The 18,342-nt window shown below is 39.6% G+C and overlaps 1 protein-coding gene across 1 annotated transcript; it reads right to left on the reverse strand.

Moving 5' to 3' along the window:
• Positions 1 to 2,052: 2,052 nt before the first annotated feature.
• Positions 2,053 to 6,256, reverse strand: LOC134602054 (olfactory receptor 11L1-like). The gene is made up of 2 exons (XM_063446554.1): positions 6,179 to 6,256; positions 2,053 to 2,988 (listed from the first exon to the last, which is right to left on the reverse strand). Exon 2 carries the CDS (start codon positions 2,983 to 2,985, stop codon positions 2,053 to 2,055), a length of 933 nt encoding a protein of 310 aa, XP_063302624.1. The 5' UTR covers positions 2,986 to 2,988; positions 6,179 to 6,256.
• Between the last annotated feature and the right edge of the window lie 12,086 nt (positions 6,257 to 18,342).

Genomic DNA, 18,342 nt, shown 5'->3' on the forward strand with positions numbered 1-18,342 from the left:
GGTTAATGAAAGAACTTCGGAAAATTTAATGGCATCTGTTAAAAAGTGGGTGCGCAGACCCTTATAAAGGCATAATTACATCACTAAAGAATTCAAGATAACAACAAGTAAACATAATTAATTGGTTTAGGTGTTAAGTGGTTAGTTAAATGCCCTCCCATCAAGAGGTGGTGACATCATTGACACGGGAGTGGGCACAAGATGCAGGCGCCATCTTGTTACCATGAGGTGCTCACTCGATGGGAGGGGTGCTTTGGCAGCCATTTTGAGTAGTTTGGCACTGTTAGTTTCAAGGTTAGGTTTCAAGGCTTTTAGTAACTTCACATTTTATTAAGACCAACATGTAGGCTAGCTGCTACAATGTTTCACTCTACAGGAATCTCTGGTTCCGCTGACGCATACTTTCTTCTAACAAAGCACAAAGCATTCTTTAAGACAATTTTATATGAGGCCTTTGAGACAATTTATATGAGGCCTAATAATTCTACAACAGTATGACTTGAGAAATAACCTCTTGTTCGCTCACCTACACACACGGCATTCCTCACACACACTGCAGCCTTTGCACACACACAGGACCCCTCTCACACACAGCACCCCTCAAAAACACAGCACCCCTCTCACACACAGCACCCCTCACACACACACAGCATCTATCACACACTGAACCTCTCACACACACTTACACAGCACACTCACACACATACTGCACACTTACACACACATGCAGAACTCCACACACACACACAGCACCTGTAACACACACAGCACTCCTCACACACACTGCACACCTCTCTCTCACACACACACACAGTGTACTCCTCAACACACTGTACCCCTGACACACTGTACCACCTACACACACACACTACATTTCTAACACACACACTAGATTCCATGTGAGCAAACACATACTACATTCCCTAAATACACACTTTATACAACCCCTACACACACTACATCAACTATACACACACACTGGAGCCCATATGCACATACTCGTTACATCCCATACACACCTTATGCCCCCTATACACACACTCTCTCACTTTCTACAGCCCCTAGCCACACATATTATGCCACAAACAAAACACAACTGAAATCAACCTATTAAAACAATGCCACACCACAATCAGGTCACTCTACACACATGCAATCCCACAAGCAGGCTCCAAACACATGCACAATACTCTTTTCTGATCATTTTGTCTCCTGGTATCCCTCTTATGGAGACACCAGAGACAAGTTACAAGCAAATACATTTGCTTGCACTGCACAGATCAAATACAGAGCCTTTTTACATGCTAAAACTCATCAGCAGAGCTTTGCGCATGGTCTGCGCTCAAAGAGCATTGAACCAACATTCTCACTTTGAGAGGGAGCTTGCTTGTCATTGGTGATTACAAAACACACATTCTCTGACCACGTCCACTTCTTAGTGGGTTGCTCTGATTAAAAAATGCCCATGCCAAATTTTTGCCCAGTCCAACCCTATAACTACTGACTTAGAAGATCTAGCGGAAGCCATCAGTCTTCCTTTACTAAAACAAACAAATACAAATCTCAAGGATTGGAAGGGGTCTTCGAAAGGAAGAATTAATATTCTTAAGGTATATATCTTGCCAAAATGGCTTTATTTATGGGGAATGATCCGTTTAACTTCCCAAAGAGCTGGTTAGCTTTATTGAACTCAGCATTTATAAAGTTTGTATCTGGCCAGAAAAAGACAAGACGGAAGCCTGGAATGCCCATAAATACACCAATGTTTCCTTGGTAGCAGATTTTTCCATATAACGATGATTCAAAATATTTCTATATCGAATTAAAAATTATATTACATTGCGAAAGATAGATTGGGGGTAGAAAACTTAACCTCTATATGAGGAAAGCTTTTAAAAGTTTGGCTCTGTAAAGTTATTGCAATAAAGTGTGTTTCTTGGTTAACCTTTTTGCCTACCCATACGTTGGTTTCGGCACACCTCAACCAACTTTGCTCATATTTGAATTACGCATATTTATGAGTAAATATTGATTCTTGTGGAAGGCGTCTTTTTAGTCATTGATTTTACCCAGAATTTTTTTAATAGCTTTCTTGATATCTTCATTCCTCAGACTGTATATGATTGGGTTAATCATAGGAGTCACCACAGTGTATAACAAAGATAAAATTTTGTTGGCAGTCATAGATTTCTTTTTGTTTGGAAGCATGTAAATTCCAGTTATTGTACCAAAGAATATTAAAACTACAGTCAGGTGAGAGCTGCAAGTGGAGAAGATTTTTGAAAATCCACTAGTGGTGGAAATTTTAATGGCAGCCCGAATAATATATACATAAAAAACTACAATAATTATGAATGGAGTGAACGAAAGTGGTATAGCTAATAGGATAATTTCTTCATCAATAAAACTGGTGTCTGAACAAGACAGTTCCAGTAGTGGGACATAATCACAAAAGAAATGATCAATAATATTTGGGCCACAAAACTGAAGTTGAATTACTGATGTTATAACAATCAGTTCCATAGAAAAGCTTAACAACCAAGAGATAATAACCAATTTTATACACAAGACAGGGTTCATTAAAGCATTATATCTCAGCGGGTTGCAGATAGCTAGATATCTATCACAAGCCATTACAGAGAGAAGAAAAAACTCAAATACCTCAGAACAAGCAAAAAAATAAAATTGAATAATGCAAGCTGAAAGTGACATAGTGCCACCTTCATTACATATAACATAAAGTGTGTTAGGGATAATAGTTGTGGTCACAAGTAAATCAGAAACAGACAGTTGTGTTAGGAAGAAGTACATGGGAGACTGGAGACTGCTGTTAGATGCCACCAACCAAATAATCAGAAAATTCCCACATACGGTCACAATAGGGAAAAGAAACAGAAGAAATAAAAATAATGCTTTGAAATTTGGAAAATCCTGAAATCCAAGGAGACGAATCTCATTTATAATGGTCTGGTTTAAGGTATTCATTGCCTGGGAGAAAAGACAGAGAAAAACATTTACAGTGATGTCATTTTCTTTTTAAGTGTCATTTTCAGTTTTTGGATAGCATTAGAACTATAGAAAAGGGCAGAGGAAAAGTTCATACATTATCAAAATTGGAAATTTCATAAAGTTTACTAGTTAAAATACATATTATGGACAAAAGTATTGGGACACCTGACTATTACACCAACATGGATTTTTATAACATTGCATTCTAAATACGTGGACATATGTAGTTGGTCCATCCTTTGCAGCTATAACAGCTTCCACTCTTCTGGGAAGGCTTTCCGCAAGAGCGTTTCTGTGGGAATGTTTGCCCATTCATTCAGCAGAGGATTTGTGAGGTCAGGGACTGATGTTGGACAAAAAGGCCTTGTTCACAATCTCCAAAGGTGTTCGATGGGGTTGAGGTCAGGGCTCTGTGCAGGCCAGTCAAGTTCTTCCACACCAACTTCATCCAACCATGTCTTTAGGAATCTTGCTTTGTGCACTGATGCACAGTCATACTGTAATAGAAAAGAGCCTTCCGTAATCTTTTCCTACAAAACATTGTCCAACATGTCTTTATATGCTGAAGCATTAAGAGTTACCCAGAAAAAACAGCCCCATACCTTTATCCCTCCTCCACCAAAATGTACAGTTGGCACAATGGAGTCAGGCAGGTAATGTTCTCATGGCATTCATCAAACCCAGACACACTCACCATCCTGTCAAACAGAGAAACATGATTCATAAATCCACAGAACATGTTTCCTTGAATATTAAGCAGGGATGACATTTCATGAACTGAGTGCAAAGGTGGCATCCTATCACAGTACCACTCTTGAATTCACTGGGATCTTCACAGTGACCAATTTATTTCACACATGTTTGTAAATGCAGACTGCATGGCTAGATGCTTGATTTTATACACCTGTGGCGATGGGTCTGATTGAAACACTCGAATTCAATAATTAATAGGTGTGTCCCAATACTTTTGTCCATATACTGTAGTTGTTATGAGAATCTGTTTAAGAACCTCATAAAATAAATACAAACAATTTGCATCTTGTTGATTAAAATGTCATTGCTTTAAAAGTCATGTAAGATAGATAACCAACTCATTTATAATATAAATAAAATATGTTCTCACTATATAATCTGTTAAAGCAAGATACATACATATTATATACATATATATCGTTTTAACAGTAAAGCAGAGAGTCTTAACAGACCATTAGACCATCATGTTCCCTTTTATTTCTCACACAATTATATATTCCACCAATTACTTAGATCTGTGAATATGCCTATGACTCAGAAAATACTAATAACCAAAATATAGTTTAATGTCTGCCCATTGTGATCTAAGCAAACAGATACAAAAAATACATAGCGTATTTTCATAAGATTTTCAGTGTTGACATAAAGTAATTTACTTCTGTCTTACTTTAATATTTCAACTGGCAAAGATTACATTTCCGTATACAATTTTTTACATAACAAATTAAACATACAGACATAGACGACTGTCTTATTTAACACTACATATATTGAATGTAGATAAAACGTCTTAAAATACTAAATAAACACGTTCAAAAGGATATGTATGTTTTTTATTAATCTATTTCACACACAGAGAATACAACTGGAGATCTGACCATCTGTAACTAGCAAGCTGTAACGCTGAAAACACTAAACACAGAAAAAAAAATATGTACATGAAAAGGAAACACAAAATATCACATATTAACCAATAACTTGTTAAACTGAAACTGGATCGGTGTCCACTTTGACACTGGAATGTCAAAAAAATCAATTACAGCTATTCATATGAAATATTATTGTATGCTGGTAAGTTTACACACAATTGGATATTTTTTACTGCTGTATTATACATTACAGGGAAAAAAAAAATTCACAGTAAAAATAAAATGTTGTTTGTGGGTGCCCAAAAAAAAAAGCAAAAACACAAACTAGTATACACCGTTTCACAGTGCTTGCTAGAAAAACGATTGCACTTAAAATGCCAGTAACTACTTTTTGAAAATACTAACTCCTCAGTGGCAATTTTTGTTTCTGTGACTGCTGCTCAAGTAACAGTTTCTTTATGGCAAAATTGAAAAAGTTTTTAAAATCAAACATTAATTTGTTTCTTGTAATATGTAACAAATAAAGAAAAAAAAACATGTGAAATCTAAGCAGTATGTATTCTCAGAATTATTGAAATTATTCCAGCTATTGTGCTTATGTTGCTCTATTTGCATGACATTTTAGAAGACAAAATTGTGACAATTTTTATTTTACTTTTTTCAACTTTTTATATGATATTGATGCTAAATAATGAGATACGTACACATTTAGGGTGTCACCACAATCAATATTTATTGAACAATGAACATTGGTGGGTACACTGGGAGAGAAACAGTGACAATACGGTTAAATAATATGTGGCATGATTTATTGTCTCTCGACTTACGTACACATTGTTCGATATGTGTGAACTGTACAAACAAAAACAAAGTAATATCTGTCATTGTACATTAGCCTTAGTGATAGCCTTTGTGAACTTGATTGTATTACTTACCCCATCAATACATTGTTTTCTTTTGTACCATTGTGCACAGCAATTAGAATTTTTTTAGTACAAAAAAAAATAACACACGATTAACAAGCATTAAATATTTATTATTCAAATGTCTGTGATACTATAAACAATGTACTATAAACAATGTTTTCTCAGTGCAGATGCCAACCAGGAGACAGCATAAAGCAAAAATACATTATCTATAGAACTATAGACAATAACACATACTCACTCTATAAACATTTTAATGTCATTTGTTTTTTTGGTATATGAAATAATGAATCGGACTCTCGTGATAAAGGAACAATTAATAAAGTAAAGAGCTGACATACAAATTATGCTAAACAAATGTAACTAGCAGACAATCAGACAGAAAAATATGACCTACTATTCAATAATTTGTTCGTAGAAATACTATCTGTGGAAACAATTAAATTCAGTATAGCAGACCAATATTTTGAATATGGTTTTATTTATGGTTTCAATAAAAAAAATAACTGGGCATGGACATTCATTAATGTTATAACAAACATGTAAAACTATTAAGAAACATGAGTGACAAGTAGTAGATCCAGTATGAAAATGCTAAATGCAGTTAGAATTCCACGATACCTGAGCAAATTGTGTGTGTCTGTTTTTGTCTGTTTCCTCGTACTTGGTGACTTATTCAATTGAAGTCTGAAATTTCAGAAACCCTTATTGTTATATGCAAATAGATTATTTTTTCTTTGTTTGACTCTGAGACAATTTCACTTGTCCCCACAAAGAGTCCGAATTTAAAAAAACAAAAATGAAAAATATTCAATAATTGTAGATAAAGAAAAAGCCATCTGTTTGTGCTCAGACATTTATCAGACACTTAATTCAAGTGTAAAAAAATACATTTGTTTTATACTTTTATACATATTCAAAATTCCAAGGAGAATGCAGGAGGATCTCTAATGCATAAATAGTCCAGAGACTAATTTGAACATTTTACTAATGAATAAATGTTTTATTTCATTATTTTTTTTATTTTTAGTTAACAATTGTGTGAGCAGTTTTTACAGCCCAGACATAGTAGATTGATAAGTTCACAAACAAAAAAGGTGTAAAAACATCTTATTTATATTCAAACTTACATACCCACAAGGATAGCTAGAGGGTATGAATGTAGTGCCTTAAATCTTCTTTGTGGTATATGGAATTACAGAAGTATGTAGTATGTCTCAAATATTTGAAAGAAATAATAAAAGAAAAGTGCACAAACTCTTTTGGAGCTTATTCGCTTGAGCGATATGATCCCAGCTTCAGGATATAATGTGGCTTCTTGCTTCTCTATGGGTTATACCTTATGAGTAGTGATGGAAGGTTTCAGATATATGGAAGGAGAACAGCATAAATATTATGGTGTAGTATGTTGAAAAAAGAATGCCATGTAGGTAGGTAAGTATATATGCACTCACATTTATTGGAGCCCTGCAGTGGCTCCTAAGGTGTAGTGTGGAGTGGTATGATCCCCACTCTGGGATACATAGGTGGTGCAGGTACTTTTCACATGGATATGGCCTATGTAGACTTTTCCCTGGGCCGTTACCACCTTATTTGTATTGTCACTGAACTTCTGGTTCCATAGCCCTTGGCAACTCTGTGCTTTTGACACACTACCTGCAATGTACCATTCACAAGTCTGTCCTCATTAAGCCACTACAGCTATTTACTCAAGCACCACTGCCACCTTGGTTTTGGCCCGAATTCACACACAAAGATTTAGTCGCCATGTAAAGTATTAATTCACATGCGGCCCTCGTTTGGCCTTTCTACATCTTTACAATCACATGGCCCTCATTTGGCCTTACTGAAGCTGGGCTCATCAAAACCACTCACCACAAACCACCCCTTTGGCCTCAGAGTCATACTGGCCCTCTACATGAAGCCCCTCTTGTCTACAACATTCCCAACTCTGGAACAATTTTGCTTACCACTTTTGTTTTCGTGTTGCCAACCAGAGCACATGGAGTGGAGCTGTCCCATGCCTTGCTCCCATGACCTCAGGACCACAGTATACCACCATGCAGCACCCCTTTCCTCCCCGACAAGCCCACTGCCTCAGCTATCCCAGAGACAGTGACTTCAGCCCCACTGTGCCTCTCAAAAATTGATTATTATGGACATCCCCAGGACTACACTCCATCCAGTGGAGCTATCGAATGTGGATATTACAATGAAGTCTCGCTGGTGCAGCACCCAGAGTTTGACAACCGGCAACATCATTACCAGCCAGTAAAAGTAAAAAGCGGCATAAGCAAAGAGATTCGGGTGCCATACTTACGCTGGCACAACCCAATGCCTTGCCCTCAACCCAGCACCTAGACCGCCAAGTGGATGTAGGTTCGCAGGCTGACAAGCTCACAAGCTACCCTGGCCCGCATGCACCTTGACTGGGGCACACAGGAGGGCTGCTGAGAGGTGTGAGTCATGCCAGGTAATGTTAGGGAACAACTTGGGGTGGTTGAAAAAGCCGCTTCATACCAGAGGCCACTGCTCTGTCACCTTGCACCTGTCTGGTCATCACCTGAGCTCCAACCAAGCATGCATTCAACTCTGGGACCAAGGCCAGACAAAACCCCCTTACCACTGACCGACCCTTTCCCTGGTCACCCCAGATTATTTTGGGTTACATACCTGCAACGACCTTACTCTAAGTCAGTATAGTTACCGAGCAGCCTCATGGGATATAGGTCCGTACTCAGATCAGATAGTATGGAAAAATGGGCTACTATACCGATCCACCCTGGGCAAAACACACAGCACAGCCACTGTCCCCAGACTACAGCTAGCAGTTTCAGTGATACACCGCCTGGCCTTACTTACCCTGGCCCACGAGGCACCCTTAGCTGGTCAATTAGGAACCAAACATACTGAGTACAGGCTATCCCGAAACTTTGCAAGGACCTTGCAAAGAACCTGTCACTAACATCCCCCTTCAGCCCCTGCCTCTAGTAGGCGAACCATTTTGATGAATAGCTGTGGATATAGTTGGCCCAGTCAGTCTGGGAAACTCTACATTATCATGATAGTGGACTTTGCGACCCGATACCCTAAAGCTGTAGCCCTCTCCAATATAACTCCAGAGACAATAGCAGATGCACTGCTTAAAATATTCTCCCGGGTGTGGTTCCCCCAAGAGATCCTATGGGATCAGGGCACCCAATTCACCTCAGACCTGTTGAATCAGGTCTGGGCCATCTGCAAAGTTAAATCTCTCCTTACTACCCATGGGCGTCCACAGGGGGAGGGGCAAGGGGGGGCCACTTGCCCCCCCTGCATTTTTCAGCTTGTTCTGCCGATTTTCGTGTGAAATTGAAAATACAGTGCAATACCAGCACCAGTAGGTGGCGCTGTGTATGGAGAGAGACAGGTAAGGAAGCTGCATCTTATCCTTGCTTCTCTCTGACTGAATCCGCAGGGGAGCAACACATGCAGGCAACAGAGAGCCTACAGATTAGGTAAGTGAGGGATGGGTGGAGATAGCCTATAGATTAGGGGAGTGAGGGATGGGGGGAGATAGCCTATAGATTAGGGGAGTGAAGGATGGGGGAGATAGCCTATAGATTAGGGGAGTGAAGGATGGGAGAGATAGCCTATAGATTAGGGGAGTGAGGGATGGGGGGAGATAGCCTATAGATTAGGGGAGTGAGGGATGGGGGAGATAACCTATAGATTAGGGGAGTGAGGGATGGGGGGAGATAGCCTATAGATTAGGGGATTGAAGCATATGGGGGGGGCAGAGATAGCCTAGAGATCAGTGAAGTGAGGCATATGGGGGGGCAGAGATAGCCTAGAGATCAGTAAAGTGAGGCATATGGGGGGGAGACAGACTATAGCCCAGAGATCAGTGAAGTGAGGCATATGGGGGGGAGACAGACTATAGATCAGGTAAGTAAGGGATGGGGAGGTAAAGTAAGAGAAGGAGCAGAAAAGAGAAGGAATAGAAATGAGGAGAAAGGGGCAGGAAGGATCTGGAAGGAACAGCAAGGACCACAACCGGTAAAGGAGGAGAAGGAGCACAAAGGTACACAAATGAGTAGGAAGAGGCAGCGAGGAGCAGGAAGGGTCTGCAAGGAGCACGAAGGGGCAGCAAGGAGAAGGAAGGGTCTGCAAGGAGAAGGAAGGGTCTGCAAGGAGCAGGAAGGGTCAGCAAGCAGCAGGAAGGGTCAGCAAGGAGCTGAAAATAGCAGCAAAGAGCAGGAAGGGACAGAAGGAGCACAAAGGTGAAGTAGGCGAAGGAACAGAAATGAGCAGGAAGGGTCTACAAGGAGAAGGAAGGGTCTGCAATGGGCAGCAAGGAGTAGGAAGGGTCTGCAAGGAAAAGGAAGGGTCTGCAAAGAGCAGACAGGGACAGAAGGAGCACAAAGGTAAAGGAGCAGAAAGAATCAGAAGGAGCACAAAGGTAAAGTAGGAGAAGGAGCAGAAAAGGGTAGCAAGGAGCAGAAAGGGACAGCAAGGAGCACAAAGGTAAAGTAGGAGAAGGAGCAGAAAGGGTCTGCAAGGAGCAGAAAGGGTCTGCAAGGAGCAGAAAGGGTCTGCAAGGAGCAGAAAGATCAGAGAGAGACAGGCGCAGAAGGGGGTGCACAATAAGCAGAAAGTAGCAGAAAGGTAAAGGAGCAGAAGGAGCCAAGGAGGAGAGAAGACAGTGTCAGAAGAAAAAAAATACTTTGTCAAATGAAGGAGAAGAAAGGGATATTGGAGCAGGAAAGACAAGTGAAGTGAACCCTCCACTTTATTCTGGACACCACATCATAAGGCTTTTGTACCTGGGCCTGGCAGGGAAACTTTGGATCTTCTCCCAAGGTAAAAAAAATATCAGTGTTAATGTGTTCACTTTTATTTACTGAGTGCCAGGAAGCACAGAGGGCCGCTGGGGAGGGGTGTCGCTGATTGGCTAGAGCGGTCAGCTGGCACTCTAAGCCAATCAGTAGCTCCCCATTCATAAAAAAGTAAAACATTTTTATGAACCGGGATTTAGCGATTGGCTTAGAGCATCAACTGACCACTCTAGCCAATCTGTAGCACCCATGCCTGACCTCAATCTGCACTTCCTGACACTCTGTTTCAGAAGCCGAATACCACTGAGCGACCTGGAAAGCTGGAGCTGGAGGAAGCCTTTGGGGTTAAACCATTTGAGAGCGTGGGCTTCAGGGGCTTCCTGGCATCATAGCATTTTCATTTACATGAAGTTGTTATGGTGACCAGAATGTTTATTTAATTTGCTTAAAGGAACACTATAGTGTCAGGAATACAAACATGTATTCCTGACACCATAGTTGTGAAAATGCTATTCACCCTGGCTTTATGGGATAATGACTATGCTCCTTCCCTTCATGACACTGTCAAAAAGGGACCAAGCATGGATGCCATTACAATTATGCCCCCCACTGGAAAAATTCCTGCGGACGCCCATTTTACTACCCCTTACCACCCACAGACTAATGGGCTTTGTGAGAGGTCCAATAGAACCCTCAAGCAAATGATCCGGTGTTTCACAGCCCAACACATCAACTGGGAATGATTCCTTTCCCATTTACTATTTACCTATAGGGAAGTCCCCCCAGGAATCCACTGGATTTTCCCCCTTTAAATCGCTATATGGACGATGAGTCCGTGGACCCCTTGATATCCTTAGAGAGTACTGTGAAGGCAAATGCGACCATGAAGAGACCCCAGCTATAACCATGTGGTAGAGCTCCAGTAAAAACTGGAGCACTTAATGGTGTTGGCCCAAGACAACCTCCGCCTTCCCAAACCCGTCAGGAAGCCCACTATGACCGACACACTAAGCCCCAAGAGTTTATAGTGGGACAGAGGATGGTAATGCTGAGACCCACCAGACAGAACAAGCTACAGGTATTGGTCTAATGTGTCTTGGTGTCCAGCAGGAAATTAAATTATCATGTATTGACCTAATTATGTCCCAGACATAAAGACACCAGAGAGTGGTTTGCTTTGCATTTATCCCCCTACCGCATGTGGATTTCCCTGAAATTAACAGTTCTCTTGTTTTACACAATATGACTGGTTTTATCCACTATATTGAGGAATTTTACAGGGTTCCAGAGAGCTATAATCACTATTCCTGTAGCTCATATTCACCGTATGCTGTAGCTGAATACAGGACCAGCAGAGAAAAAAAGTGGTGACCAAGGGGCACTAAAAGACCCTGATAGCCTTGACAGATTTCACCCCAGAGAGCACTGTGAGAGTGATGTGAGAGACCAGAACACTACAGGGCATTGCAAAGAGAAAAAAAAAAAAACAATATAGAAAAACATAAGGGAAATGAACAGGTTATATCAAGATCAACAGGCTAGAAATATGAGTGATTTAAAATGTGTAGCTTAAATGATGTTACATTTAGGGGTCACCTCACTACTGCCTGCCACTCCAGCAATGGGTCTCCCACCCTGGACAACAGGGTGGTTTTCATCCCAGGAGCCTCTGTGCTATGTCTCCCAAACATAGTCCTCCATCTTATAATACTATACACAAAAAAGGTTGAGCTGTACAATACTTCCCTCTCTTCAAAATACAGCCGACAAAGCTGAAACAGAAAGAGAGGGAAACACAATAGTGCAGATAATTTTTAAATACAGAGTAAATTCGGTATCTTTAAATAGCACACTCACAAAAGTGGAGCCATAAAGTAACCTGGCTCGGGTCTGGATGTCAGTAGGATCCTTAAGGGGAGAACCAAACCCCACTCCAGATGATAGGGAAGGTTTTCAAGTAATATATTCAGGAACAATAAATACTTAAAATATTATAAAAGTATATTATTTATTCCAAAAAACAGGTATTGTAAAAAGCAAGAACATAGTATAAAGTCACCAAACGCGTTTCGCCTAATAGGTATCCTCAGTTGGTGTATGCTGTACATCAAAGTTCTTATAGTTCTTTTATATCTGTCCGTTTGGTGGTATTTTTCTCTGTGGAAGGCATCCTGTGTTCCACCCGGTGTAAGCGATTGACTTCCGGTTCCGCTTGGTGGGTTCGCTATCTTGTTCCTCTTTTGCCGATCATGTAATCGGGTACGTCGTTCGTGGAATGCACATGCGTTCGAATGAGCACACACATCCGCCTCCTATACTGAATGCAAGCGGATATGGCGGCCGTGGAACGCAAATGCGTTCCTCCAATGGAAATTTAAAGAGAGAGCACACCACGCTAAAACAAATATATATATATATATATATATATATACATATATATATATTTATATATATATATATATATATATATATATATATATATATATATTAAAATGAAGTCTATACTACATTAAAAAAGCAAGACAATAAAAATGAGAATAGGAGGAGTGGTTAAAAACATATATATTACCACTCTCATAGAGATACCATGGGAAAAAGATAATAACAATTCAATTATATCAATTATATATTATAAAATATTCACCTAAAATATATTTCACAACTCCTATAGAGAGTACTTCTATAAAATGTATATCACCACTCCTATGGAGGGTACATAAGGAAGGATATATTAGAGATGGGAATCATTTCTATTAATAAGATATACACATAATCATAATTATAATATATATACACATATATGTATAATTTCTACCAAAGAGATATGCACATAGTTATAAATCTAATATATATATATATATATACAAAAAATATAGTAGACCCCTGGCTCAAATGTAAAAAGTAGAAGGAAACCGGCACTCAAGGAATTTTTGCCAAAATTTTACTGCTCAAAGATAAATCAACGTTTCAGCTCCTCTAGGGAGCTTTCATCAGGACATACCCTGTCCTGATGAAAGCTCCCTAGAGGAGCTGAAACGTTGATTTATCTTTGAGCAGTAAAATTTTGGCAAAAATTCCTTGAGTGCCGGTTTCCTTCTACTTTATATATATATAAATATAGCGATATGAAAAGCACTCCAAGGACTTCATATAAGGTGAAAAAATAAACTTAGCTTTATTCAGCAACAACCAATAGTGATCGACGTTTCAGTCCTATGTCAGGACTTTCATCAGGATGACCCTGATGAAAGTCCTGACATAGGACTGAAACGTCGATCACTATTGGTTGTTGCTGAATAAAGCTTAGTTTATTTTTTCACCTTATTTGAAGTCCTTGGAGTGCTTTTCATATCGCTATATTTATTATTATTGCCGACAAGCACCGGGCTATACATTGTTTACTAAACTGGAGTGCAAGCTTTTGGACATTATTATATATATATATAAATATATATGTGTGTATAAAAGAGCTTAAATATTAAAAAAAACAAATAAAATGGCATAATTCAAAATCTTGGTTCAGACCATTAGGAATAAGTGTGTTAAAATTATAAATGCATCTCATTTCCTCCTCACCTATATTTTTTATTAAAATCTCCACCTCTCTCACTGATTTATTTGCACAAAAAAATAGGTCTCTTGGATTGCTATTATGATAAATTGTTTAATGTTGAAAGAAAAGATCTTATATGCTATAAAAACAAAAAAATACATAATAAATCCTCCAATAGGAATACGTTTGATATACCCTTTATATGAAACCATAGCGGCAACAACAATAAAATTAATAAAATTATCAAAAAATATTGGCCTATTTTTTTTTCAAATTTGAATTTTATTGAAAAGTTTTCTTTTTGTTCCAAAAAGTAAGGGGTACAGAAGGAAAAAGGGGAAACATAACAAAAAAGGGGGGGATCACGGAATTTTAGGATGTTATACAATTGCACATTTAACACAATATTCACATCTGTAATTATACATTGTACATGATGTATCACGGATCATATCATAATAGTAATAGTAATATGAGAACAGCATATCGTATTATCGTATTATCCCACCTGGGCACCTATAGAGTGTACATCACCTAAAGGTAGGCCTCGTCTATATCCACCTGCTTACTCCGTATGTGTATTTGACCATTGTCGCCAGCTATAATGAGAAGATACTATTTGCTTAGTTGTTTGAGCTGACATTAGTTCATATTTTAGATATGCTCGAATTTTTTGATGTAGTAGCGTCGAGGGAGGGCACATTTCTTGCTTCCAATGAGTGGCAATAAGGTTACGTGCAGCCATCATCATTATTGCGAGTAAATGTTTCTCAGGATGTGGGATATTATCAGGTATCAAGAGAAAGAGGCATACTATCGGGGTTAGACTTAGTGTTTGAGAGTGGATCTTGGTCCACAATTTCTTAATCTCTTTCCAAAGGGGGGTAATACGAGTACATTCCCACCAAATGTGGGACATGGTGCCTTTGGCCCGTCTGCATCTCCAGCATTGATCCGAAGAGCTTGGGTAAATTCTATGTAGCCTATCTGGTGTCAAATACCACCTGAAAATGGATTTCTTATGGGCTTCTATATGGGAATAGCAAGAAGTTATCCCCTTTAATGCCAGTAACGATTTTAACCATTGTTCATTAGTAAAATGTAGTTGAAATTCTTTTTCCCATTGGGACTTAAATTTAAAGTCAGGGGTAGGAAGTTGTTCGTACAATGCCGAGTAACCTATAGATAGCGTTTTGGTCTTAAGCGGAGTTTTGTGGCATCTGTCATACAGTATGAGGAGGTCTTTACTGGGGTTTAGTGCCCCGTCTACATTTTTCATGACTTTGTCACTTATTATACTCTTTAATTGTAAGTATGGGAATATATAGGAATGGGGTAAATTATGGGTGGTTTGCATTTCTGAGAATGGTATGATTTCGCCTTGGCTGCATAGGTCGGTAATGCGGGAGACTCCTAGATCTCTCCATTTGCTTAGGGATAACCAAGGAGATATCGCTGTGAGTGTTGTCAATGGGGCCCATGGCAAGAATTTGTGTTCGGTCGTGTTATTTCGATGCAGATGATCCCATGCTTGAATGGAGAATTTTGTTAACGGTAATAGAGAGCGATTAGTGTCTCTAAGACGTTTGGGGGTCCACATATAATCAGTTACCAAATCTTGTGGGTTGTATTCATTTTCTAAGTCTACCCATTGTAAGGTGTGTTTGGGGGCGTGGAGTTTAATTGCTGTCTCCAGTACCGCCGCCCTCTGATAGTTTAGTATGTTGGGGACTCCAAGTCCGCCTTTATTTACCGGGGTTTGTAGTAGGGATAGTGGCAATCTCGTTTTTTTCTTTTCCCATATGTACATTGTGATTATACGTTGTATATGTTTGCTTAGAGTAGGTGACAGCGGGATTGGTAACATACGAAACACATATAGCAATTTCGGAAGTATCACCATTTTAACTGCGTTTATCCTCACTAACCATGAGAGCATAACACCTTTCCACTTATGAATTAGTTGTGTGCACATTAGCGGCAGAGGAGATAAATTATGAGTGATTATGCCTCTAAGAGTGGTTGTTATTTTAATACCTAGGTAGGTAATGTGTGTGTGTCTCCAGTCAAAGGAGAATCTGTCTTTCAGTGACTGCACTGTGAATGAGGTAAGTCGTAATGGTAGTGCCCCAATGTAGCCTGTCGAAAGCCTTCTCTGCGTCTAACGCTAAGAGAAGACCTTCCATGTTCTGTGATTCCATATGGGAGAGAACATCCAGGATTTTCCTTGTATTGTCTGATCCTTGCCTATTTTTTACAAATCCTGATTGGTCGTTATGTATTATACGTGTTAATATGGTTTTCATTCTTTCAGCTAGGATTTTAGCATAAATTTTTGTATCGCAATTTAGAAGCGATATGGGTCTACAGTTTTGACATATTGTTGCCGGTTTGCCGGGTTTTGGTAGCGTGGAAATGTGGGCCTGTAACATCTCGGGTGGCATGTTGCCTGTGAGAAAGCAGTGGTTCAGGAGCATTGTGAGAGAGGGGATGATATTTCCAGTGAAAGTCTGGTAGTAGATGTTAGGAAGACCATCTAGGCCTGGTGATTTATGTGCGGGCAACCGGTCTATCACCTGTAACAGCTCCTTGTCGGTGATCGGTTGTGTAAGGAGATCAATTTCGGTTTGTGTTAATTTAGGAGTGTTAACTGAGGCTAGGAATTCCTGTATTTGGGTTACTGATGGAGTATGCGTGCCATTATCCTCTCTTAGATTATATAGTGTCTTATAATATTTAGCAAACTCTTCCACAATAGTTTGGGGGTTCGTCACTTTGCTATTATCTGAGGAGAGGAGCCAGGCTACTCGGGAATTGGCCATGCGAGCTTTCAGCCTAGATGCTAATACGGAACCCGATTTGTTCCCGTGGGCAAATAATTTATATTTACATCTCTGTAGTACATAGTTGTTTTTTTCTAGTTCTAGTTCATGTAGTCTGTGTTGGAGTTTCCGTAGCTCACTATATTGTGCTGTGGTAGGGCTCATTTTGATGGCATGTGTGAGCATTGTTATGTCCTTCAGAAGGTTATTATACGTCTCTTCCCTTTTCTTTTTGGCTCGAATAGCATGTTTAATAAAGAGACCCCTGACCACTGCCTTGTGGGCTTGCCAGACCATATCTATGGAGGAGTGTTGAGTGGTGTTGAATTCGAAGTATGAGGCAAGATCTTTCTTGATTTGGGCGGTGACATGGGGATCCCTCAAAAGCGTTTCATTAAGACGCCATGTGCCTCGTCCTACATTGGGGAATTTTTCTTGCAACAATATAGTAATGGGAGTATGGTCAGACCATGTTATAATTCCGATGTGTGTTTTTTGTATGCTCGGTATCATAGAAGCATGAATCAGGAATCTATCTATTCGTGAATACGAATTATGGACATGGGAGTGAAACGTGTAATCTTTATCTGAAGGGTGCAATACCCTCCATACATCCAATAATCCCGCATTATGTATCGTCTGTCTGAGTTGTGCTGCAATGTTAGAGCGTTTTTGATCAGATGCTCGTGAGATAGAGTCATCAGATGTCGTGTCTAATCCACTGTCTAATACAAAATTCGTGTCGCCTCCTATAATTAGGGTCCCAAACGAATGTGTTTGAGCCAGGGAAATTATTTTGTGTGCATAGTCCACTTGATTGTCATGGGGGCCATAAACATTCAACAGTGTGTAAGGTACATTATTTATGAGACATTGTAGGAGGAGGAATCTACCGTCCTTATCCTTCACTGCCTTACGGATCGAGAAGGCTACGCCTTTGTGTATCAATATAAATACCCCTCTCTTCTTTTTAGTATATCCTGTGTGAAACCCTAACGGGAATGATTTGGAACAAAATGTAGGCATGTTAGATTTCAGAAAGTGGGTTTCTTGAAAGAAGGCTATATTCGCCTTCATTTTATCCGCTTCCGCTAAGGCTAATCTCCTCTTGTGGGGTGAATTGAGGCCCTTAGCATTAAGGGACAGTATGGTTAAAGCCATAGTAGGTGTAAATATGGGAGCAGTGTGTCGGTACTAAAAATTTGATCAGAGTGAGAGCCCTGTTGGTGATTGTTTGATAACAACTATGTACCCATGTTGGTAAAGTTTTTCTTCCGCCTGCTGTGTTTACTCGTGTTTTATGGATTGTTAACTCTAAGTTTTGCCCATAGTGTGGAGTACTATAATTTGTCTCATTATGGAGTTCACCCTGCGACATATTCGCTGCCTGTGGGTTCATATATAGGACAAGCGGATTGGTTGAACTTATATATGCGTGTGTATTTCTGTATTTGCTAATAGTTATGATGAGTCGTGTTACATTGATGCGCAAAAAGGTAGTCCGTGATGGGGGGTGAAGGAAGGATAGGGGCGAATAAAGAACATTTAGCCCTAAGGCAACTATATACAAAAGGACCTTCCAGGAGGAAGTGT

This window comes from Pelobates fuscus, chromosome 3 (genome assembly GCF_036172605.1).
Source record: "Pelobates fuscus isolate aPelFus1 chromosome 3, aPelFus1.pri, whole genome shotgun sequence".
Taxonomy (NCBI): Eukaryota; Metazoa; Chordata; class Amphibia; order Anura; family Pelobatidae; genus Pelobates; species Pelobates fuscus.

Bases quoted from the DNA above. Each gene is read 5' to 3' on its own strand.
- LOC134602054 (XM_063446554.1), bottom strand. From the start codon at position 2,985: ATGAATACCTTAAACCAGACCATTATAAATGAGATTCGTCTCCTTGGA.